The sequence below is a fragment of the Monodelphis domestica genome, chromosome 1, assembly GCF_027887165.1.
Source record: "Monodelphis domestica isolate mMonDom1 chromosome 1, mMonDom1.pri, whole genome shotgun sequence".
In the NCBI taxonomy this organism is placed as follows: domain Eukaryota; kingdom Metazoa; phylum Chordata; class Mammalia; order Didelphimorphia; family Didelphidae; genus Monodelphis; species Monodelphis domestica.
The window spans coordinates 596,156,180-596,180,455 of NC_077227.1; the positions used below are offsets into that span (position 1 = coordinate 596,156,180).

General features: G+C 42.3%; 1 protein-coding gene across 1 annotated transcript; it reads left to right on the forward strand.

Annotated features, from left to right (window-relative positions):
• Positions 1-12,434: 12,434 nt before the first annotated feature.
• Positions 12,435-20,787, forward strand: SOX7 (SRY-box transcription factor 7). Its single transcript, XM_001373554.4, has 2 exons — positions 12,435-12,958; positions 18,020-20,787. Exons 1-2 carry the CDS (start codon positions 12,721-12,723, stop codon positions 18,943-18,945), a joined length of 1,164 nt encoding a protein of 387 aa, XP_001373591.1. The 5' UTR covers positions 12,435-12,720; the 3' UTR covers positions 18,946-20,787.
• The last annotated feature ends 3,489 nt before the right edge of the window (positions 20,788-24,276 follow it).

The window sequence follows — 24,276 nt, forward strand, 5'->3', positions numbered from 1 at the left end:
ACTAGAAACACTAGCAGTAGCAATTAGAGAAGAAAAAGAAATTGAAGGCATCAAAATAGGCAAAGAGGAGACCAAGCTATCACTCTTTGCAGATGATATGATGGTCTACTTAAAGAATCCTAGAGAATCAACTAAAAAGCTAGTTGAAATAATCAACAACTTTAGCAAAGTTGTAGGATACAAAATAAACCCACATAAGTCGTCAGCATTTCTATATATCTCCAACACATTTCAGCAGCAATAATTAGAAAGAGAAATTCCATTTAAAATCACCCTAGACAATATAAAATACTTAGGAATCTATCTGCTGAGACAAACACAGGAAATATATGAACACAACTACAAAACACTTTCCATACGATTAAAACTAGATCTAAACAATTGGAAAAACATTAACTGCTCATGGGTAGGATGAGCTAACATAATAAAAATGACAATCCTACCCAAACTTATTTACTTATTCAGTGCCATACCCATTGAATTACCAAAAAACTTTTTTACTGAATTAGAAAAAACCATAACAAAGTTCATTTGGAAGAACAAAATATCAAGGATATCCAGGGAAATCATGAAAAAAAAAATGCAAAGGAAAGGCACCTTGCAGTACCAGATCTCAAACTATACTATAAAACAATGGTCATCAAAACAATTTGGTACTGGCTAAGAGACAGAAAGGAGGATCAGTGGAATAGACTTGGGGTAAGTGACCGCAGTAAGGTAGTATATGACAAACCCAAGAACCCAGCTTCTGGGACAAAAACCCACTATTTGACAAAAACTGTTGGGAAAACTGGAAGACAGTGTGTTTTGATTTGCATCTCTCTGATTATCAGAGATTTAGAACACTTTTTCATGTGCTTATTAATAGTTTTGATTTCTTTGGCTGAAAACTGCCTATTCATGTCCCTTGCCCATTTTTCAATTGGAGAATGGCTTGATTTTTTGTACAATTGATTTAGTTCTTTATAGATTTGAGTAATTAGACCTTTGTCAGAGGTTTTTGTTATGAAGAGTGTTTCACAATTTGTTGCTTCCCTTCTAATTTTGGTTACATTGGTTTTGTTTGTACAAAAACTTTTTAATTTGATGTAATCAAAATTATTTATTTTACATTTTGTGACTCTTTCTATGTCTTGCTTGGTTTTAAAGTCTTTCCCTTCCTGGAAATAGGTTTTGATCAAGGACACATGTAAAACCCAGTGGAAGGGGTAGGGAGAGGGGAGGGAAACAACATGATTCTTGTAACCAAAGAAAAATATTCTAAGTTGACTAAATAAAACTTTCAAAAAATTAAATTTAATTAAATTTAAATTTTTGGAGCTTTTTAAAAAAAAAGTGAATGAACTGTTTGTGTGTAAACTTTGGCTCTGGGATACCACTACTGGTCATGTCATTCAAGAAGGTTGATGACAGTGAAAGATTTTATACATATATGTGTGTGTAATATAGGCAGTATTCTGTTGGAAGAAGAATTTCTTTGAAAATGACATTTTTTTTTAAAAAAGGCATCAATGAAACATTTTTAAAAGAATGTAAAGCATATAAAGAGGAATCTCTTAAGACAGTGTACTATACTGAGAGGGGTGCTGGATTTGAAGTTAGGAAGCCTAGGTTTCAATCCTACTTTAAACATTCATTAGTTATATGATGGTAGACTAATCACTTCACTTCTCTCAAAGTCGGATTTTTCATCTGTAAAATTTGGATAATATTTCATGTACTCTCCATTTCATTGAGCTGGAATAGAAAAAAAAACACTTCATTATCCTTAAATATTCCTTCTGGAAGAAGAAATTATGGAAATTTATAAGAAAGAGATAACATTTGAACTAGGTCTTGGAAGAGCGACATGAAATTCAACTAAGATTTGGGGTGAGTTGTTAGAGGTTGTGGGGGAAGAAAGGGTGGGTTAGTGGGGATGAAAAGCATTCTATGCCTACTAAATGACTTGAAGAAGCCTGGAAAAGGAAAAGCATGGGGAATGGATTCCATTAGTACAGGAAATATTGAGTAAGGTAGTTTGATTGGCAGTTCATTCACTTAATAACATAGCTCAAGAGCAGAACAAACCCACATACTCTGATTTCCAGTACGTTATTCTTGTTGCTTCCCTTCAATTTTGTTCAAACAATTTCAACTATGCCTATTGTTCACTGAGCACTGTCCTAGGTGCTGAGGGAGTTTACCCAAGAATGCTTACAGAGGTTATGGTCTGATAGGGTGCTATGAAACATACACAAATAGCTTTAATCAAATAATAAATTAATAAGGAAATATATTTGCTTAATAAGTGGTAAAAGGATAGGGTTAAGGGAGAAGTACAGTAGCATATGAGATTGAAGGCAAGATTATTACTGAGTAGGGCAGAGTTGGCACCATTTGAGAATAGTACAAGCTGGAATAAGATATTGTAAGCATGTATTGATTTTCATGCATACATATATGTATATGTATGTAGATATACTGCACAGAATACTAAGCTATATATGTAGCAGAACAAGATTTCAGCTATTCAATAAACATTTTTAAGTGTTATGCACTTAATAAGTACATTGGGCTTGTTAATATAGTAATTAATACAGTAATATTTTGAGGTAGACTAGCAAATTTTATAAGGATATTGGTAAGCTGGACAGTATCCAGAAAAAGACAACCATAATGGTGAAGGGCCTTGAGTCCATACTTATTAGGACTGATTGATAGAACTGGTTTAGCCTGAGGAAGAAGAGGCTTGGGGAGGGGAGGAGGGAAGGGACTGGGGAACATGATAAATGTCAAATACTTGAAAGGCTGTCACATGGAAGATGAATTAGACTTAATCTGTTTGGCTCCATAATGCCAGAAGACTGATGATGAAGAATATTACCCACTTCCTGGGAGGGAGGTGGTGCACTAATATGCAGAATGCAAAACACATTGTTTGACATAGCCAACATGGGAATTTGTTTGCTTGACTGTGCATATTTGTTCCAAGGGTTTTGCTTTTTATTCTCCAATGGTGGTTCATGGGTGAGACTGAGAGGAAGGAAAAAATGAATGCTTGACAATTGAAAAAAAATAATTAAAAATGAAAAGATGGATTGGAGTGTGGAGAGCCACCCAAAGCAGGAAAACCAAGAAGAAAGCAATTGCAATCGTCAAGACAAGGTAATGAAGGCCTGAACTATGGTGATGGCCGCAGGAGAGGAATAACAGAGACATACATGAGAGATGTTGTGAAGGGACAAAACTGGATATGTGAAGTGAGTGAGAGGACAAGAACATTTAAGGTTGTGAGCCTAGATTAGTGGGAGGATAATAGTGACCTCAATAGTAATAAGGACATTTGGAAGAAGGAAGGGTTTGGGGGGAAATACGAGTTCCATTTTGGACATATCCAGATGCCTGTAGGACATAACATTTGAAAATGCCCACTAGGAGCTCAGAAAAGAAACTAGAAATATATGGGATTCATTTGCATAAATATGATACCTGAATTCAAGAGGGCTAAGGAGGTCATCAAGTGAGAAAGTAGGGAGGAACAAATAAATATTGAGTTTCTCTTTTTTTCTGTTGGGCATGGATTTTTAATGACATATAAAGTTATAAATCAAATAGTATAGCATAAATATTTGTGAACTGCTAATATACATATATACACTATATACAGAAAGCTGAAAGACCTACTTGAACTGATGCAGAGTGAAATAAGCAGAACCAGGAAAACATTACACATAGTAACTGAAATATTGTGGAATGATCAAATGTGATGGACTTTGTTACTAATAGCAATACAATGATCCAGGACAATTTTGAGGGACTTATGAAAAAGAATGCTCTCCACATTTAGAGAAAGAACTATTGGAATAAAAATGAAGATGAAAACATGATTTATGATTTATTTATTTAGGTACACAATTTGGGTTTTAGTTGTATATGATTATTCTCTTACAAAAATGAATAATGGAAATATTTTGAACGATAGTATATATCATTCTTATAATATAGTACACTTCTCTTCTCTCTTAGAACCAATTCTAAGCCAGAAGAGCAGCAAACTGAACCAGACACCTGGCTGCCCTAGCACTGGTTATATCCCAGACTGGTGATAGCAAATCTATGGCAAAGGTGCCAAAGATGGCACACAGAGTGTTCTCTGTGGGCACATGGCCACCCTCCCTCCCCTACCCCACGGAGTTCCTTACTAGGAAAGCAGAGGGACTTGGGCAAAGCTGCTCCCTTCTCCCTCTCCACTGTGCCTGATGAGATTTTTTTCATATCACCTGCCCCTCCACTGAGCAACCTAGTGAGAGTGCTTTCTCCCTCTCCAGTGTGGGGTAAAGGTGTAGTCACGGGGAGGGGGGGGGAGGCAGGGTGTAGTCAGCATGTGGTGGAGGGGAGGGGCACAGAACTTGCTCTGGGGGGGGGTTCGCCATCACTGTCCTAGACTATGTGATAATGACCAGACATATAATGGTACCATTTCTATGATTTTGCACTCTGAATTTCCTCTCGAATCATAATATACTGTCCTAATTCTCCCTCTATTTCATTCCTCTTAAGACTTTTAATTTTTTTATTATTAACTTGGAGAAGTGTAGTTTAGTGGGTAGAGAGCTGGTCTTAGAGACAAATATGTCTGGGTTCAAGTCCTGCTTCTGACACATGTTGTCTGTGGGACTTTGGGCAAGTTACTTTATTTCTCAGTGGTCATCTAAACAATTCTCTAAGACAATAAATTGCTGAGAAGGTGAAATGGTAGTTCCTTACCTAGAAGTTCCAGATAACAGTGAAAACACAGGTCCAACCTGTGAACTTAACAAATACCAGCAAATAAATATATAAACATTTATACAGAAAAGAAATTATTTCAGATGAAATCATGATTTTCTCTATTATGTACAGGAAGTGTATGTATATATAAAGAGAGAGACAGAGACAGAGACAAAAACAGAGTCAGAGAGACAGAGAGAGGCAGCTAGGTGGCTTGGTGCCTGGAGTCAGGAGGACCTAGGTTTAAATCTGGCCTGAGACACTTCCTAGATTTGTGATCCTGGGCAAGTCATTTAGCCCTAATTTCCTAACCCTTGTTCTTCTTAGAATTGATACTAAGACTAAAGGCAAGGATTTTTTAAAATTCATATAGCATCTGTTGACTTGGAAATAACACAGAACTACCAAAGTAGTCAGAAAAACCACTCTTTAATCAGGAATAGGGATAGGTTCATACTCCAGCCACCACACAGAGCCCAGGGCCAACTACCACACAGGGCATGAACCCTGGGGACTCTGAGAACTGTATCCTTGGGAGAAGGCATCACACTAAAGTCCAGCTCTGATGCCTACTCCACTCTGGGAGAAAACACCATGCTAATTGCCAACTTCGAAGAGAAATGGAACTTGAGGGGGGTCTCTTATACCCTCTGGAGAATTTACTACAGTAAGCCTGCAGAGACAAATCACAAACAGGTTACAAACCTCTTTGCAGCAGCTTCAGGGGTATCACCTAGGGGTCAGCCATAACACATCAAAGGCAAGGGTCAAACTCAGGAGCTGGGTGCCTGAGAGGAGACTTAACACAGTAAGGGAAGCCTTCAAAACAAATAAAAGGTACTTAACATTGGTTATGTCCACAAATCCCACCTACACTAAAGTTCCCAAACAACTCTAAAGTCCATAGTTCAACCCAAAACAGAAGTGCTTGGTTCTGAGGTTTCTCAAAGGGAAGAGGTAAACTGAGTCATCCAGATTTCTCTTTGAGACATCATTTTCTTGGACTCTTCTTTGACTTCATTATAACCTCTTGTCCATCTACTTTTGTCTTGGTCTTTTCTCCCTTCCTAGTCTTGACCGTTTCAACTGTTTCCTGCCCTATATTCTTGAATTCCTTACTCTTTTGTCCTGTTGCAACTGGTCTCTTGCCAAGTCTACAAGCATGTATAAAATTCTACTCTGTGCCAGACACTGTATCAGACCTCAGTACAGGGTCATCCTCCCCTCCCCCACTGCCTCCATTCCTATTACAACCTCTCTATGAACACTGGCCAGCCCTCTGTTCTGTATTATGAAGGATACAGAGGGGAAAATATGTATTTAACAGCTACTATGTGCCCGACACTGGGTTAAGTGCTTTACAGATATCTCATTTGATCTTCACAACTCTACCAGGTAGGTGCTATTTTTAATCCCATTTTACAGCTGAGGAAACTGAGGCAGACTGCTTTGCCCTGGGTCACACCACTAAGGAAGGTCCGAGGTCACATTTGAACTCAGGTCTTCCTGAGCGGTATACACTACGCCACCTATCTGCCAGCATCCTACAAAAGAGAGGAAGAATGTTAAGTTTAAAAGTTGCGAGCCCTCGCCCTCGCCCCCTCCCGCAAAGCATCTCCAATGAACTCTCTATTTTAGAGAAAGAGGAGCTCACACCCACATACACAAGCACCTGCCCCCAGTCCTTAGCTCTGAAAAACTGCAACAGCCTCAGTGAACTCTTTAGTTCCCGAGATGAGGTAGGTAGAGTCATTCCAGACAGGTGATGAAAACAGACAGATTTAAGTGTGCCGGTTCCCCCTTTCTCCCCCCTCCTTCCCCCCCCCCCCCAGCCAAAGCTGCTGGGGGCGGGCTTTGGGGAATAGGGCATAGTCTTAGAAGAGTGTGGAGCAGAGAAAATGCCCACCTGATCCCAGAGTATCAGATGCTGCTGCCTAGGGAATAGAAATATGCTCTGCTGGGGCAAGGAGCTTGCCACAGAATTGTTTGTACATTACATACATTACCTGGGCAGTGAACACGTTTGTCTCACGCCTGGGTGGGGCCCAAAAGGGCAAAGAACCCCTCCTTCCTCTCCTTCCCACCCCCACCCCTTGACACGCAAAGGATTAAAAAAAAAAGTAGATAGGGAGACCAGAGACGTGGATTCTATTCCCTTAATTTTAAAATGTGGAGTTATATGTCCTTTCATCCGACCCCCCATAGTTCTAAGACACCCCACTCCCACCGCCCCTCTCCCCGCTCCCCTCTCTCCCACCTCCTATCGATCAGAGCGGATTAAGAATGGGGGTGGGGGAGGGAAGGGGACTGGAGAGGTCGGGGTTTAGGAGAGGAAAGCGCTCTCCAGGGCGCCCCATTCTTCTCAGTAAGGTGTGTGTCCTCCGGGAAGCCGAGGCTCAGCTCTGAGTCAAGGGAGGCCAGCGCCTAACTTCCCCAGGGCTTTCTCCTGGAACTGAAAGAAAGAGGCGGGGCGAGGGCTTCGGGATGTGGAATGAGTTTGCGTACGAGCTGAACTTGAGGTTTGGCCGCCGTTTCTCACTGAGATGCTGTCATCAAGTCCAGAGAAGAGGCGGGAGGCGGGAGGCAAGAGTCAGTACGAAAGCTGAGTGACCAGGTCAGAAAGGTCCCCTGATCTGCGGAACTAGACGACGCCCTTGGAGACTGTCCAGAACTTGACTGGTAGCTGCCAGAGTTGTCCAGGACCTGGAGGGATCCAAATTGAGTACAAACCCATCAGTATAAAGGGTTCCTCGTTCGTCTTGTGTTTGTCACGCACCTGCCTTCCTCACGAGTGTGGCTGAAATTCAGGCCATTTCAGAGATAGAAAAAGAATCCTCACTATTACCGCATTCACTCAATAATTTATCCTCTTTCTGTTTCTTTCTAGTTCTTTCTCTTTTCCTCGTTTTATTTCTCATCTTTCTTTTTACTTTTATTCGCTTCAAAAAATTTTCCTTTGCCCTTTTAATTTCGTTCTTTCCCTTTTCTTTCATGTTTACGTTTTCATTAGCCTTTTATTTCTCTTTCTTTCTCATTTCTTTTCCTCTTTTTATATTTCCTTCTATCTTTTTTCTTTCTTCTATCTCTTTCCCTAGCTCACCATCTCTCCATCCATCTCTCCCCATCCTCACTCTTGTGTCTTTTTCCACCCCCTACCTCACTCCCTATACATTCTCTCCCTCTCCCAGTTATGATTAGATGTATTTCTTTTATTTAAGGTCTTGGGTGCATTCCAGCATTTTACTCTTCTTAAAGAATTACCAGGGTTCTCCTTTGTTCTTAGTAGAAAGTGTTCCTCCAGCTCTGGGACAGAGATCCTAGGGACCCTCCTTCCAGCTAGGGAGCGGGGAATCCAGTCTATAAAGTCCTGCAATTTCCTGGAGCTTGTTCTAACTTTTCCAGGGCGGGGCTCCGCAGGAAGAGCCTAGGGAGCCGCCAGGAACCGGACTTTCTTTTTATTTATGGGAGAATTGATTCTCTTCTTTACATTTAGCTTGGTATGCAGTGCGCAGCACCAAAAAATTAAGCTTGCCCCAAGCATTCCCTGTCTCACTTCCCTAACATCTCGACAAATTCCCGAGCTGAGGAGAGAGTTTGCAGGAATCAAAACTGGGTTTACGGTCTGGAGGTTGGACCTGAGTAATGTCATGCACTACCTCACCCCCTAAACTGAGATTGAACGCTGCTGCTTCCTCACCCCTCCTTCCTCTCCGCCAGCCAAGAACTCAACGTTTCCTTTTTTTTTTTTTTTTTTTTTGAGGAGTCGAGATGAGATTTTGGAATGTGGTTTAGGATACCTTCTTCCAGCTCTTTCCCGCAACATATGAGAGAGACAGAGACAGACAGAGAGTGCGTCTCTCCTCCATCTGAAGGGAATCTGCCAATGATGGATTGATTGCATTGGGTTCAGGAATGCACTACACCTCTTTGTAGCCTCCGAGGTACCTGGGCTATGAATTTTTCTCCTACCCGACCTCTTTGTCTCCTCTGCTCTTGCAGATTATATCTATGAGCACTTCTCTTGCTCCAGAATTCAGCTCAGGCTGAGGCATCCATAAGAGTCCTATGCAAGGTAAAGGTGCCGATTCTGGTAAGGGAGAACTAAGTTGTCTGAGGACTCAGTTGTAAAATCTTCAAATTTCAGAGCTGCAAGAGAAGCGAAGTTTCCTACCTCAGGCAGGAATCCCCCTTCTACGACATCCTGGTCAAGGGGCCATGCAGCCTCTGTTTGAACAGGATATGAGCTGGAGAAAATGAGGTCAACTGGAGTGCGGATAGGGACAATCCGATTTTTTTTTTTTTGAGATAGGAGACAGATTAGAATTATCCAGAGATAGTCATAGTTTCATAGATTCTTGGGAGTAAATTTAAGAGATCAGTTCATCTAAACCTCATATTCAAGGCAGAAATTTCCTCTAAACATGGCTGACCCATTAATCCATCTCTTAATGAAACATTTCTAGGGACTGGAAAATCACTACCTTACAAGAGAATCCATTCCAGTTTTAAACATCTCCAAACTGTTAAAAAGTTCTCCTTAAACTAAACCTAACTCTGTCTCCGGGTAATTTCCTTCCATTGGTTCTTATTGTCCTCGGGGAAAACTCAGATTAAATCTAATCCTTTGTCCATTTGACAGTCTGAATTGAAGATTGTAATTATAGAATACTAAAACTTTAGAGCTGAAAGGAATCTCAGGTGTTAAATAGATCCTAGAATCTGGCAGACTTGAGTTCAAATCCTGCCCCCCATAGGTACTGGCTGTGTGACACTGAGCAAAGTAGCTAACTTCTCAGCCTCAGTTTCCACCTCTGTTAAATAGGGTTAATAGTACCTACCCTCAAAAAGTTTTTGTGAGATCCAGATGAAATAATGTATACAAAGTGCTTTGTACAGCTGAAAGCTTTATAGTAGTGGAGCTCCAGATCACTGATTTCACTGGTGTAGAGTTTAGGAATTTCTTATTAAATGCAAAGCATCGATGTGTTCATAATTTATAGTTGGCTAAAGTGCTGAGAGGTTAAGTGACTGACTCCAGGTTTCTGAATCAAGGTTTGAACTCAGATCTCCCAGCTCCAACATAGGTCCTTTATACATTGTCAAGCTATTAGTTAACTCCTTAAAAGAGCTTTCTTTCCCTCTCTTCCCCCTTTCTTCTCCATCCTCTTGCCTTCTCCTTCTTTCCTCCTCCTCCCCTCTTCCTTTTCCCCTCCTCCCCACTCCTCCTCTCTTCTATCTTTCTCTTCTAACTCTACTCCTCCATGGATGACAAACCTGAGATCCAGTCATAGAAAGAAGAGACTGGTCTGATGTTGCTTAAATGAATTGATGACAGCCTGAAATAGGTCTCCCCAATCTCTAGCTTCTGTTGTATCTAAGACCATGCAAAAATTAAAAAAAAATATGGATCTTTAGCAATGGAACATGCAATTTCTTTATATATTCACCATAGTTTGGACATGCTGTTATATACAGAGCATCCTGTAAATATAATGAAAATCCTGTGGGGTTATATGCCACCTTTGCTAGAACTGCATTGAAGTCCATTTCCTACACATCATTCACCCCTTGCAGATATTTTTAAAACTACATAAAGAATTCATACAATATCTTGAATATGTAGGTTTTCTATGCCCCTGTAGCTGCATAAAATGGATTTGGTAATTAAAATCTTACTACTAATAACACTTTTCATAGGTATAGCAGTTTATCCCTCACAAAGCTGCCTTAATTCATAAGTTCTAACATGCTTAAGATTCTTGGATATGGAGCTGTAAGGAGCGAAGGATTAGAATCAACCTCAAATCAGTTTCCTGCCCTCTCCTGCTTTGGACATGTAATTGGCATTTGGCTCAGGAAGTAGAGTCACATCTGTATTCTTTATATCTGTACTGTATCTGTGCATAGAAGCTGCTTCCACCAGGCCAGTTCTCTGCTCTAAGGGTTTTAAGGTGCCCTCAGGCATAGGAGAGGCAAGGATGACCTCCATTGCTGACTGGAAGGGTGTGACTAGCAGAGGGTTGGGAGAGTGGGTTTAGAGAGGAAAAGTCAGACTTCTCATTGAGAGAACAGAAGTGGGGTGGAGGATGGAGGGGGAAGGGATTGGAATCTCCCCAGAAAGAAAGCTAGAAGAAGCAGGAAGAAAAGGAAATGAGAGAGAAAGAGAATCACTGAAACCTACTTCCTTACCTTCATCTCATTTCCTCCAGGAATTCTTCCTCACAGACAAGTGACGGTAGGGTCTCCTGTATCAACACCCTTCCTACATAGTATGGAATCCAGATGGAGGATTCCAAGATCCCTGTCTCCTCTCTAGTATGAGCACCTGACTGGAGAATAGGGAATGGTGAGGCTCTCTGGGCCCCCTGAGCCCTCTGGCACCACTATGGGGTAGAATCCCTCCTCGAGTCCCGACAACGGAAGGGCTGAAAGAGTAGAATAAGTGAAGTAAGGGTTATTTGGGGACCCTTGACTCCTAACTACAAGAAAGACTGGCTGTACCAAAGAAATTGTGGGTTCTCTTCAGACTTGGTTCGAAAACTAGTTTTGTACTGCCCAGTTTGTTCTTTTGAAGAAAAAAAATAAACAACTTCTGCTCTGGTTCTAATATTTTTCGGTGAGCCTTATTCTTTTTCAATGTTATCATTGATTTGTTTTAACTCGAAGAACCAGGTTCAGTTTACTAGTGGGGAGGGGAGGGAAGGGGGGATAAGGCAAAGGAACTTTTTGTGGGTCGATAGGGATCTGGCTGGGCTGAATTCTAGGATTCTGGCGTGTACTGCATTTGGTTGAGTCAGTGGCTGACTGGAATAGGCCAGAATGCTCCCCCCACCCCACCCCCCGAGTTTCCAATATCAGGCGGAGTTTGTTAATGTCTTATTTGTGGTAATGCACTTCGGAGTCAGAACCTAAGTCTCCGGAAACGAAATGAAGATGCTCAGTTCCAGGGCACTAGTGGGAGAAGACTGGGGGAAGGGGGAAGGGGAGGGGAGGGAAGAAAAATGTTCCAGAGGCTCTGATCTGTTTCTCTTCTTTTAGCCCACCTATAGGGGTGAGTCTGAAGGAACTATTTCAGAAAAAGTCCTCTAGCGCTTAGTAGCCGCTTTAAACAATTTTAGTGGGTTCTACCACCCACACTTCTGGGTGGAAAAAAATAATAGCTTTGTGGTTATGAGCCACTTCTTGTACTTGGTTCTGTGTCTCCAACGCTTAGCACAATTACTTGTATGTAGATTAATAAATGAACGTTGATTATTTTGCTCATTCATTCATTCATTCATTCACATAATCCAGGGAAGAAGACAGTGCAGGTGTCAGTATCCCCGTTTCACAGACGAGGAAACCGAGGTTCAGAGAGCCTCACGGTCAGACCAGAAGTAAGCAGCAAAGACTTGAATTTTATTCTCCTGCCCTCTAGTCCTCGAGCCTTTCAGTAGGATAAGGGTAAGGAGAGTCAAAAAGTACTGGCCAAAAGGGGGGAAAAAAGTTTGTTTCTAAGAGTTAACACTCCAGACGCGCTGTACTCTCCACGAGGTAGAGAAACTCACCAAGCAGATTCACCTCGGAGCTTCAGCCTAGAGAAGCGGGACTGCCCTGGAGGGGGTGGGGCAGGGGTGGGGGGCGGGTGCGGTGAACTGCCTAGTCTTGGGGGTGTGTCCGTACTCTTTTTCTCCACCTCCCCCGTCCTTGGCAGGTCGGAGCAGCCTTCCACTGGCCCTGGCCCTTTGGGAGGGGGCATAGTTAGCCGGAATGGAAGGAGGAGCCGCTGCACCTTTAAGTATCATTGGAGGAAGCGACAGCCCAGGAGCTGATATATAGAGGGCAGGCCGCCGCCGCAGTCGATTGTGGGGCGCCCCCGACCTGACCCGCGTGAATCAGCTGGCGAGCTGGGCTGCTGGCGCCGGAGGGTCAGAGCCTAGGCCGACCCCAGCCAAGAAGGTCAGGGTGAGGCGAGTAGTCTGGGCGACCATGGCCACGCTGCTGGGCGCCTACCCCTGGCCGGACGGGTTAGAGTGCCAGGCTTTGGATGGGGAGCTCTCTGACGGGCTGGCCTCGCCCGCATCCCATCGTACCCCGGGGGATAAGGGCGCGGAGAGTCGCATCCGCCGGCCCATGAACGCCTTCATGGTATGGGCCAAGGACGAGAGGAAGCGACTGGCAGTGCAAAACCCCGATTTACACAATGCGGAGCTCAGCAAGATGCTGGGTAAGAACAAGGGCTAGTCCGCCAACCCCCTTGCCCAATTCCTGCTGCGTGCGTGTGTGTGTGTGTGTGTGTGTGTGTGTGTGTGTGTGTGTGTGTGTGTGTGTGTGTGACAGAGAATTAGTTTACGTGCGGCGTTAGACTGAGATTGCAGTAGGTAGGATATATAGTAGGTGGGTATATTGGGCGGAAGTGGTGAGACAGATGTTTCTAAGAAGGTGAGCACGCTCTAGGTAGGGCTTCTGTGTTAAAGCTGGCAAAAGTCAGCTCTGTGCCTGCGTGTGTGTGTTTATGAGTCCTAAGAGTCTGCATATTTGGGGAATGTAAGAATAGTTATTGTATCTATAAGTTTGGGGAAAATATACGGGGGAATTAAAATTATTGTGTGAATGTTTAAAATTAAAGTGAACTTACGTAAGAACCACGATGAGAACAGAGGTATTTGAAAGCGGAGCAGGAGCTGGTGTTTTCTGGTAGATGGGGGAGCAGAGGTGAGGGAGGGTAGAGGCAGAGGGAATATTAGGGAGCGGGGGGGGGGGGACTCGATTGGAGGAAGAAAGGACTGATACTGGAAGAGGAGGAAAGAAGCCCCAATATAGCTTAGTCTAGACTTCAGGAACTAAAGGCTTCAGTTTTGGGGTCGGGATAAAACTGCGGGCCCTAATACTCAAACACATTTTAAGCAATTACTATTTGTCTGGCAAAGTGCTAAGTAAGCTCTGGAAAGAAAGGGATGTCCTAAAAGGGGAGTAATGAGAACAACTGTACGTTCATGCCTGGTCTAAAAGTTGAGGGTGCAGAGTACAGGAGCTGTTGTCTCCCGGGGTCTTTGGCTTTCACTTCCCAGCCAGAGGGCTCTGGAGGGCCAAGCGGTGCTTGATGTTAATTAACAAACTCCGGCAAATCGCCGACTAAAACGGGCTATGCATCCCGCCAGGATCGCGGGACAGTTATTTTTTTTGCAAAGTCTGCCATACTACTCCGAAGTAAGGCTAGAAACTGAAGTCGCTTTATTAATACAAACACTAATGAACTCACAGGAATGATAGAAAAGGCTTGTAACCGAAACACGGAGGGGATCGGATCGCTGTCAATCTAAATGATTGGCAGCTACGCAAGAGGCTGAAAAGTAATTATTCCTCCCTCATTATTTGCAGTATTGTTATAGTTTGAATAAAAACAATCATTTTTGGCCATGGAGAAACACCTAGGGTAAACAATTGTTATAAATTACTAATCGCATAAAAATATTCATACAACGGGAAAGGAACTATAGAAAATCTGGCAAGATTCGTTATCCGAATTTGACGATTAGAGTAGGGGTGTGGACCCCGCTTCGCAGATTCAATTTGGACTCTCTCAAGCGGTTCTGGAATCTCTCCAGCTGTGAGGGTTAGGGCGCAGTGTGCGTGGGGGCGATTAGCAAGGACGCAGGGCAAGAGACCCCAGGGCTATTGCGGGATTTCATTCAAAGGTTGTGTAGAATTCCGGGAGCGTGTGGGCTGGAGGGTAACCTGTGATGCTGGGGGATTTGCTGTGGGGAGACCGAGGGAAGCTCCGTGTTGAAGATACCAGAGTGAAGGGAAGAGGAAGTACAGGGCGGGAAGAGACTGCTCCTTCCTTAATAAAAGACTTGGTTTGTTTAGATCAAAACTTCTAGACCTTTGTGTGTGTGTGTCAGGACCATCCCTTTGGCAATCTGGTGAAGCCTATGGAACCCTTCTCAGAATAATATACTTAAGGGCATAAAATAAAATACAAAGGCTAGCAAAGGAAACCAATTATTCTAGAACATAATCATCAAAATATTTTAAAACAAGATCTTAACCCCAGGTTAAGGAGCCCTGCTTTGAGCTTTGATGTAAAAGTGGAGTTTTATTTCCTTTGTTTTTCTTTCTTTTTTATATTTAAAAGAATAAGGGGCTTCCCTCTTTTATGGACTGTGATCAAATATTTCTATTTCTGGGGAAGGAGATTCTCTCATTTTCCTTTTGCAGCTCTTCATTTTAATATCTATTTAATTCAAGTCAAAGACTGGAGTTTCCTTTCAATTCTGTGCATGTTCTATGGTTCCCTGCCTCTAAATCTTGGACCAGGACTTTTCAAAATTGAAGTTTTATTTTAGTGGTTAAAATGTAAAGATAATACATCTCTTTCCATGTCTGGTATGGACCCTGTAGACAGGTCAGCTTCTTTTTTCCCTTTGAGTATGATAGAAGTTGGAAGAGTAAAAACCCTCATCTTTGCTGGCTAAACCCAGTTGTCAAGATGTGCTTCCTGAGTCCCATTTCTAGATTTTAGTGGAAGGGAGGACAAATAAATTCTTGCTCAGAGGTGCTAATTGAACTACGACCCACTTGCTAGCCCTGGAGACTCTTCTCTGGGCTTCCAATCATCCCTGTCCTTGGTTAGGCCCAGAATGAGTGGACTTAGAGAAAAATGACTGAGAGCAGAGATCCTGTAACATAATGAAATTTCAGGCATAATTTCAATCAATGACTTGGAATGGTTGAATCAGAACTAGAGGAGGAAATCTTATGAAAACCACTTCTCTCTTCTTTAGTAGTTTCCAGATAATGTCCAGTACAGTGTGTGTATAATTCATCTTATCAATTCTACAAATGTTTATTAAATGCAAAGTACAGTGCTAGGTAGACACTAGATGGCTGGGAAAAAGTATTCTGGTTTGTCTGGCATTCTGTATTTTTGCCACCACCATTATAGAGACCCTCAAATGATTAAAATGTTTTTAACAGGTTAGCTGAAAAAACGCTTCATCAGTAAGTATTCTTTGAATAGCAGAATTCACAGAATTTTGAATCAAAGCAGTGTCATTCAATAGAATAAAAATGCTATTTTAGAAACAGAATTTTAGGGTTCAAAGAGATCTTAAAGATCATCTTATTTTGCATTTGAAGAAACTGAGTCTCAGAGAGATCAAATACCTTGTTTATATCATATACCTAGCTAGAGATAGAGCTAGGAGTGATAGGCAAATATCTACTTCTCATCTCCAGGTCCAGAGCTCTTTCTACCATACCAGGGCTCTCATATCCATACAACACTACCTCCTCCTTATTAAATAGGACTCAGTATCTTTGTTTTAGTAATTATGTTTACAATTAGAAGCAATGGCGTCAACTAAGATAGAAATGGAGTTCACTAATCAGTGCATATGGATCTCTGTGAATTACATATTAACTTTAAAATGTAATATTATCTATGTTTTATAGTATTTTCATTTATTTTAATTACTTCCTAATTCCATTTTAATATGGTTCAGACTGTATTTGGAGCTGACACCAGATTTGGGAAGGCTATCCTGGGATAAATCACAAGTTCTCAGTGTCTGTCACAGGCAACTCTGCAACTATAAATTGCAGAAATTGTCAATTTTCATTGGTAGAGGGCGTTTCTTCTTCACTGTGAGATTTCCCCTCCTCTGCCAATAAAATCACTGTACCAGACCATATTTACAATAAACCGCATGCCTTTGCCCAGGGCTCAGACCTCTAAAAACAAAACTATTGTATCTGAAGATGAGATTTTCTGATGGTGCCCTCCACCACAAACCTAATTTCTGCCAGGCAGGAGCAGGAGGAGGGACTAGAAAAATGAGCAGTTTGCTCTTTGATGGGCAGAGAGGGGCTTGCTGCAATCTGAGACATGGGGTTCTTTTCATTAGATTATGAGTACCTTGAGAGCAGAGGTTGTCTTTTGCCAATCTCATGCAAAGAAATCCCAGCACTTAGCCCAGTGCTTGGCACAGAGCAGGATCTTAATAAATATTTATTGATTGACTTTTGCAGGTCATGTTTCTCCTAAGACTTTTTCCTGGTCAGACTCTGCCTGCCAATGTCAATACCCAATCTGTTTCCTTACAGAGTTGTCAACCAACTGTGTGATCTCGATCGAGCAAGTCACTTAATTTCTTCTGGAACTTGGTCTCATCCGTAAAATTAGGAGATTAGATCAGATGATTGGACCGGGTGGGGTCAGGTTAATCAGGGAAGCATTCTTGCAAGAAGTGTATTTTTGAACTGGATGTTATTTCAGTAGCTCAATTTTTATAGCGAGGGAAGTCAACCCAGGGAGATGAAACGACTGCTTATTAGCCAACTATCTAGCTACTTGTGGAGTAGGTTATGGAATTAATGTGTCCCCAATTCAGCTACCTGAGCCCACACATTAAGGGCAATCTCGAAGGTTGGAGTGCAGGTTGCAGTCTTCATATAGGTCATGGTTGATGACTAGACAGAACCTAATCTGTTTGGGAAGAATGACCAAGCACATTCGTGAATGAGGATCCTGTTTATCTTTCAACCGTGAAACAAGAATTTATTACATTCAAGGTGGCATGGAGGAGTTTTCAGGAGGTATATTATTGGGAGGAAGTGCCCACTTTAATGAGATTCTCAGATCCAGTGGAGTCCTGAAGAAAAGTCCTCTTACTTAAGGAGGACTCTGCCTTGACTGAGTTTTTAATTCCTGTTTGTAGAATGTTGGCAATTTCCTGATATTTCTATATTTTGATGGAAATCTAAGCACACAGTCACTGACATTTCATCATGAAGACAGGAGGTGATTTTCATTTAGAGTCTCAAGGGTTGAGAATTGATGCTTGAACATAAGCAAGACCATAATGAAATGAACTATAAGAATAATTTCTTCTGCAGACGTTTCAGCTGGTCTTTAAGCACCAAAGCGTGGTACTCCCTCTACATTTGCATATGGGATGATGTGTAAGGCAGTGTGCGTGCACATCCACCATTTGCAGTGGAGTGTTTGTGGGAGGAAGAGTGTATAAAAGGTTCTGTAGTTGCAGGTGAAGAATTTGAGGTGGGAAGTGTGCGTAGGGCATCTGGGAAGGGCATGTGAAGCGCGTTGTTTGTGTTTCTGTGTTGTGTGAGCCTGGTGTGACTGAGTCCTGGGTGGTGATGCACTGGAGGGCTCATGGGAGTTTTCTGGTGCAAACTGTGTGGGAGTGGGATTGTCCAGGATCCGACCAGCCCTCCGGCCCTGGGAAGGACTCTAAAAGTGGCCTTTTCTCCCCTGTGTGAGCAGGAAAGTCCTGGAAAGCTCTGACCCTCTCCCAGAAGAGACCCTATGTGGATGAAGCCGAGAGGCTCCGGGTGCAACATATGCAGGACTACCCCAACTATAAGTACCGCCCTCGTCGAAAGAAGCAACTCAAGCGCATCTGCAAACGGGTGGACCCAGGTTTCCTGCTGAGCAGCCTGTCTCGGGACCAGAACTCCCTCCCGGACAAGAGGTGTGGCAGCAGGGTTTCTGTGGGGGAGAAGGAGGAACATGGTGAGTACTCCCCAGCTACAGCCCTTCCCAGCCTCCGGGGCTGCTACCAGGAGGTGCCCAATGGCAGCTGTGCCAGTGGCAGCAGCTCCACTAGCAGCGTGGATGCCTACCCGTATGGGTTGCCCACCCCACCAGAAATGTCTCCATTGGATGTCCTGGAACCTGAGCAGACCTTCTTCTCTTCCTCCTGCCAGGAAGAGCACCCTCATTCCCACCGTCTCCCACCCATGCCAGGAGCCACGTACTCTCCAGAATACATGCCCAGCCCCCTCCACTGTAATCACCCATTGGGCTCCATCGCCCTCACCCAATCCCCAGGCGTCTCCATGATCCCCTCGGTGACCAGCTGCTCGCCTTCCCCAGCATACTATTCTCCCCCTGCCTTCCATGCTCTCCACCCCAACCTTCAGGCCCACTTGGGCCAGCTCTCCCCTCCCCCTGAGCACCCAGCTTTTGATGCCCTGGATCAACTGAGCCAGGTGGAACTCTTGGGGGACATGGACCGGAATGAATTTGACCAGTATTTGAACACTCCGGGCCATCCAGACTCTACGGTCACTCTCAGTGGACATGCCCCAGCCTCCCAGGGGACACCGGGGGGGCCCCCGGAGACCAGCCTCATCTCGGTGCTGGCCGATGCCACCGCCACCTACTACAACAGCTATAGTGTCTCCTAGGCCTCCGGACACCCTCCTCCTTCTCCTCCGGGTCCTCCGAACTCAGCGGAGAGACGAAACAGTATTACCGCTGGCTTTGCTCGACACGATGCCCCTGAGCGCTCCCCAGAACGTGTCAGAGTCCAAGCAGGCGGATTGGGATCTACTTCATCTGACAAATAAATGGACTTTGGTGGACCCACGCTCCCTTCTTGACAACTAGTGCCACTTCCCTTCAACCTGTTCTCTGAGAATCTCGCTTCCTAATTCTCTCTACGAGGTGGACATGTCAATGGAAGTCTCCTCCTGCCATTTAAGACTGAATTTTTTTTCCCTCTGACTTTCCTCTAGACTCTCCTCATCCTATGAAATATAATTGCTCTTACTCCATCTTTGGGAGTCCTTCTGTTGTACTCTTTTCCTGCATGCCCCAGGCACGAGCTTGCAGAAGTTGGCACAAAAAGCTTGGATTGCTGGGTCAGCCTAGTGGAAAGAGCTGGGGACAGGGAGTCAGGAAAAGTCCTGCTCCCAGACAAGCTATGTGACACAGGATGGCATTGATCATCTCCAGGCCTCAGTTTCCTCTTCTGTCAAACAAGGCCATTAATCTAGGTGGTCTCTAAAGTTCCCTCCATCCTCTTGGGAAACAAAAATTGATTATGCTTTCAATAGTGCTCTCTGCATTCTGCCAATTTTTTTCCTTTTTAATTGCTGCTTTAAAAAAAAAAATCTGTAAGAGAAACCAAATTAAAACAACCACTCCCATGATTTGGGAAATTTTTAGTTTAAGGGTTATGGAAAATAAGAATGTAGAGGTGAAAGGAAGATAACTAAAGACATTTTTACAAACTTCTAGTCAAAAATACACGAAAACAACTGTAATCACTTCTATATCTGAAGATACACTTGAATTGTTTCATATACATCCATCCATCCATATATATACAGGACTATTCTGGAATATTCCCACCAAACCCCAAAGTTTCTCTTAACCAGAAGGGCCCTGAAGCAGGTTAGGACCAAACAGACTCACTCTATTCCAATACTGGGGCTTTTTGGATCTATGTACCATATTTTGTTGTAGCCCTCGCTCTATAGGAAGGTTCCTCCTTCGTCCCTTATCTCCGCCTCTGCTCCTGTCTTGCTTTTTTCTCCTTATTTCTCTACTTCTGTCCTTCCTTTTGTCTCTCAAAGAAATATAGACACTCACCCTGAAAGATTTTATGAGCCCCGCTCCCATCCTATAGACATTTCCAGCCTTCTCCAAAGCTTTTGAAGGAATATACTCAACCCTGAGCAACAAGACCACTGACTGTCTTTCAATTTCAGTGTATTATTGCTTATCAGGAACCTGTAAACTGATTATATATTCTTCCCCCATTTCTCCCTGTATTTTGTATTGTTAAAATTTCTCATTTTTCCTTCCATGAAAAGTTTTATTGTAAATCAAATATAAAAACATGATTAATCTTCATGTTATTACTGCATATGAAATTTGATAATAAATAATAAATAGTTGTAGTTATGATTGACTGATGTGCAATCTTGAATGTGTATTAATTATCTTGTCAAACACTACAGTTATTAAGCTAAAATGTTCCATCTTTTATAAGGGAAATGTTTGCTTTGGAACAGCTGTGTAGATATGAGTTTGTTTAAAATATTTAATTTAAATAAACATTTTTTTTACCATGATGATTGTATCATTTGAATCATAATTTTGCTCTCCAAAATGCAAAAAGAAAAAGGTTTTCATGAGAGAAACATTTATTGTATCTATATGTGCAACTTTTGTATGTAATATTAGTCAAAATCTTTTCTACGTTAACTTTTCAAAAAATAAACTATTTGTGGATATATTTACAACTGCTGTGGTATTTTACAAGGCCAGGGAAAACTAGAAATCCCAGCACATTCTCCCAGAAAGAACGGTTTTAGTCATAAGCTGGAAATACAGGAATATTGAGTAACACATGGGAAGAAACTTTCCTGTAAGGTCTGAGAGGGAGTTTGTACATTCAGAGTGAATTGAATTCTACATAAAACAAACTACAAGTCATCTTGATTGAAATGATCAGTTGAAAGTATTTTTAGCCTGGGAAATCGTCTCCTCTTGCCCCATCTTACTCCAATTGTTAAGAAGTGCGTATTATCTGGAGAAGAGTTCTTGGGGGAAATTATGACCCAATCCAACTAGGTGAGGCCTTGAGTCTTTCTCTTCCACAGATTAGTGACTTAGATGTCACCTACTTGAACTCAGTAACTTGTTTTCCTCAGGCCCTGCTGCGCTAAGAGCTAAGTCCTGGGAGGGCCCAAACTGGCATTGTGCTTAGGATTCAATTATGATAATCATTCATCGTTTTAATAGCCCTTTATGGCTTCCAGGAGCTCCGCAGACATTTTTATAGGGCATTTCTTGCCCACAGCCCCAGGAGGAAATCAATCATTCTTCCATCCTGTTGGGACTTAGGGAAGGGAAGTGGCCAACTTTGGGTCACGTAATGAGTCAGCCAGAATTAGAACTCAAAACTAGGCTTGTCTGTTGTGGAGATCAGCCAGTCCTGGCTTAGGATTTCTACAGAGCACTTTATGGCTGTATAGGACTGCCTAGTGGAACGCACAATTAAAAATCGAGCTAAAAGGAAAGCAAGGGAGAATAAGTAGGAAATGAGGGCTCTAAAATTAAAGTGTAAATCAAGTCAGTTAGCAAACAATTGGGAAGAGAGGTGGCATAGAGTCGAAAGATCACTGAAGATGGAGTCCCTTTCCTCATCCTTAGAATGGGGACATTGGATTTGATTCAATGGCCTCTGAGATCTCTTCTTTCTCTAAATTTATGATTTTGAGATCCAACAACATGGGTTGGACCCCAACACTTCTTAGCTCTGTTCATGCCCTTTTTTTTTTTGTTGTTCTCATTTCTGCCAAGTGGGAATGATGATAAAAATAATGAAGACAATAATAAGGGGTGACAATAATGCCTGCCACAAAGGCTTGTTGAAGGCAAAGCATTTTACTGAATTTAAAGTGTTCTCTTTCTGAAGCATCATGGCACTGGAGAAAAAGCAGTGGTTTGGGAGGCAGAGGATCTGGGTTCCAATTCTGCCTCTGTGTGACCATAAATAAATCACTCCTCACCTCTAGACCTTTTCGTTCTCCATCTTTGGAATGAGAAGGTTGGATTAGATAGCCCTTCTGGCTCTAAACCTATAACTCTAATCAAATGAATTAATGTCATTATTAGGTGCCCCCTTGGCCAACAGGGATAAATTACAGCACCACCTGCTGGCTAGAAGAGCTTTTGAATGTCCACTTCATGCAGTTCATGCTTTCAGTCAAGGTCTAGGGTGGTAGTGGGAGGTCGGGAAAGACAGATGAAAGGATATTGAAATATTTTGTTCATTTAGAAGTTATTCCTTCTCCAGATAAATCTATTCTGATCTGGGGGCTCCCCGTGGGGTTGATGATATTAATGATGGTGGTCGCCATTGCATTGTTCTTTTGCTCCTCAGGGAAATCATAGGGTAGACTGGAGGTAATGGGGGACAATCAGACTATTCTTCTCTTTTTGTTCTTCCACCCTTCCTTTCCTGGTCCTCCTTCCCCTTCCATCAATTCTCAGAAAGATGAATATAGTATTACATCCAGGAAAAATCACCATCCATAAACATTTCCAATGTACAGAGGAAAACAAAAAGGGATCACAGAAGGGAACATGAATAGGACAATTTTTAATTACTTTATTAAATGACACACACGTATATACAGAAGGACAAGATGCCCCAAAGATCTTAGTGCAGGCCTTTGGGACATCCTGTATGTGTATTATAGATCTATATATGTACTTCTGGAAAAATAAATTGTATCTAACAGAAGTCTGCGGTTTCTTAAATAACAACAACAAAAATAGCTAGTATTTATAGAGCATCTACTGTGTGCCAGGCACTGCGTTCATCAATTTACAATGATCTAAATTGATCCTCACAACAACCCTGGGAGGTAGGTGCTGTTATCATCCCCCCTTTACAGATGAGGAAACTGATCAAAGGAGACACAATCCTCTTTCTTTTTCTTTGTTTGTTGAAATGTTTGTGTTTGTGTATGATTGTTATGCAGCACACCTTCTGGACTTACTCTGGACTAGCAGCTTTGGTTCCCAGAGAAGAATGAGTGTATTTGGTTTATGTGTTCTTTTATAGTGTCTTTTTTCCCCCCATCTTGGGTCTCATGATTTTTAGATTGAAAATAAAACACATGCTGCTATTTATTTAGTTATAAAAATACACTTTAGACATGTTTTGCTGGCAGGATTTTCATAATAAAGCCAATTCAGTGATTGTCTCATCAGAATTTGTATTAGAAAGTGAATTGTGTTGAATTTCATATCCTATATACACATCAATTTTCTGGAGTATGACAAATGACATAGAATCAAAAGCACTAAAATATGAAATTTATAATATGAACTACATATTTGACTTTATATTGCCACTATATTATACAAATTAGAAAAAAAAATTTCAGGGTTGTAGAGAAGGCCCCAAGAAGCTAATGTTTCTTTTTTTTTCTTAAAAATTTTTTTATCTTTATTTTATTTGAATAACAAATTTCCACTTAAGTTTTCCAAAGTTATATGATCTATATTGTCTCCTTCCCTCCTTCCCTCCCCACTCCCAGAGTTGATGAGCAATTCAATCTGGGTTAAAAGCATATTAACACACAAAACTTATTACCACATTTGTTCCAAACCCCCAAGTCATATACCCAACTAAACAAGTGCTAGTTCTTTCTCTAGAGGTGGATAGCATTCTTCTGAGCAAATGTTCTAAGGCAGTTGTTCCCATGTCTCCATTTGGTGTTTTCTCCAACATCCACCAATCAGTTGACATCAATTAATTTTTACACACAGGAATTTATCGAAAGAATGATAGTTATAAAAATAACTCTTCCTTCCCCCAACCTTGGGGGCAAAGTGTCTCTTGGATCCCCATAGGATTCTTGGGGAGAGTAGCTCAAACTCAAGTTATGAAGGTAGTGAGGCAGCCGTACACGTGGGAGTAAAGAGGGGATAGAGGGGCGCCTTCTTTTCTCTCTTTTTAGAATCTGCAGCTTATTTGCTTCTGGCTTTTTCAGTCAGGGCTAGTTCCTGGGCTAGCTCCTTGTGTCTTAGTGGATGGGACAATCCTAGTGGATGGGACAATCCACTGTTTGCTGGGTCAGATGGATAGCTCTTGGATCTTTGACAGACTCAGCTGGCTGCTGCTTCCAGGGCTGCTTGCCAAGGGGTCAGAGCTCTCCCAGGACTCACTTGAAGGCAGGTGGCCCCCAGGAGCCAGGGCACAATAGAACCCT

Bases quoted from the DNA above. Each gene is read 5' to 3' on its own strand.
- SOX7 (XM_001373554.4), top strand. From the start codon at position 12,721: ATGGCCACGCTGCTGGGCGCCTACCCCTGGCCGGACGGGTTAGAGTGC. The intron at 12,959-18,019 runs GTAAGAACAAGG...CTGTGTGAGCAG, and splicing joins GGAGCTCAGCAAGATGCTGG to GAAAGTCCTGGAAAGCTCTG.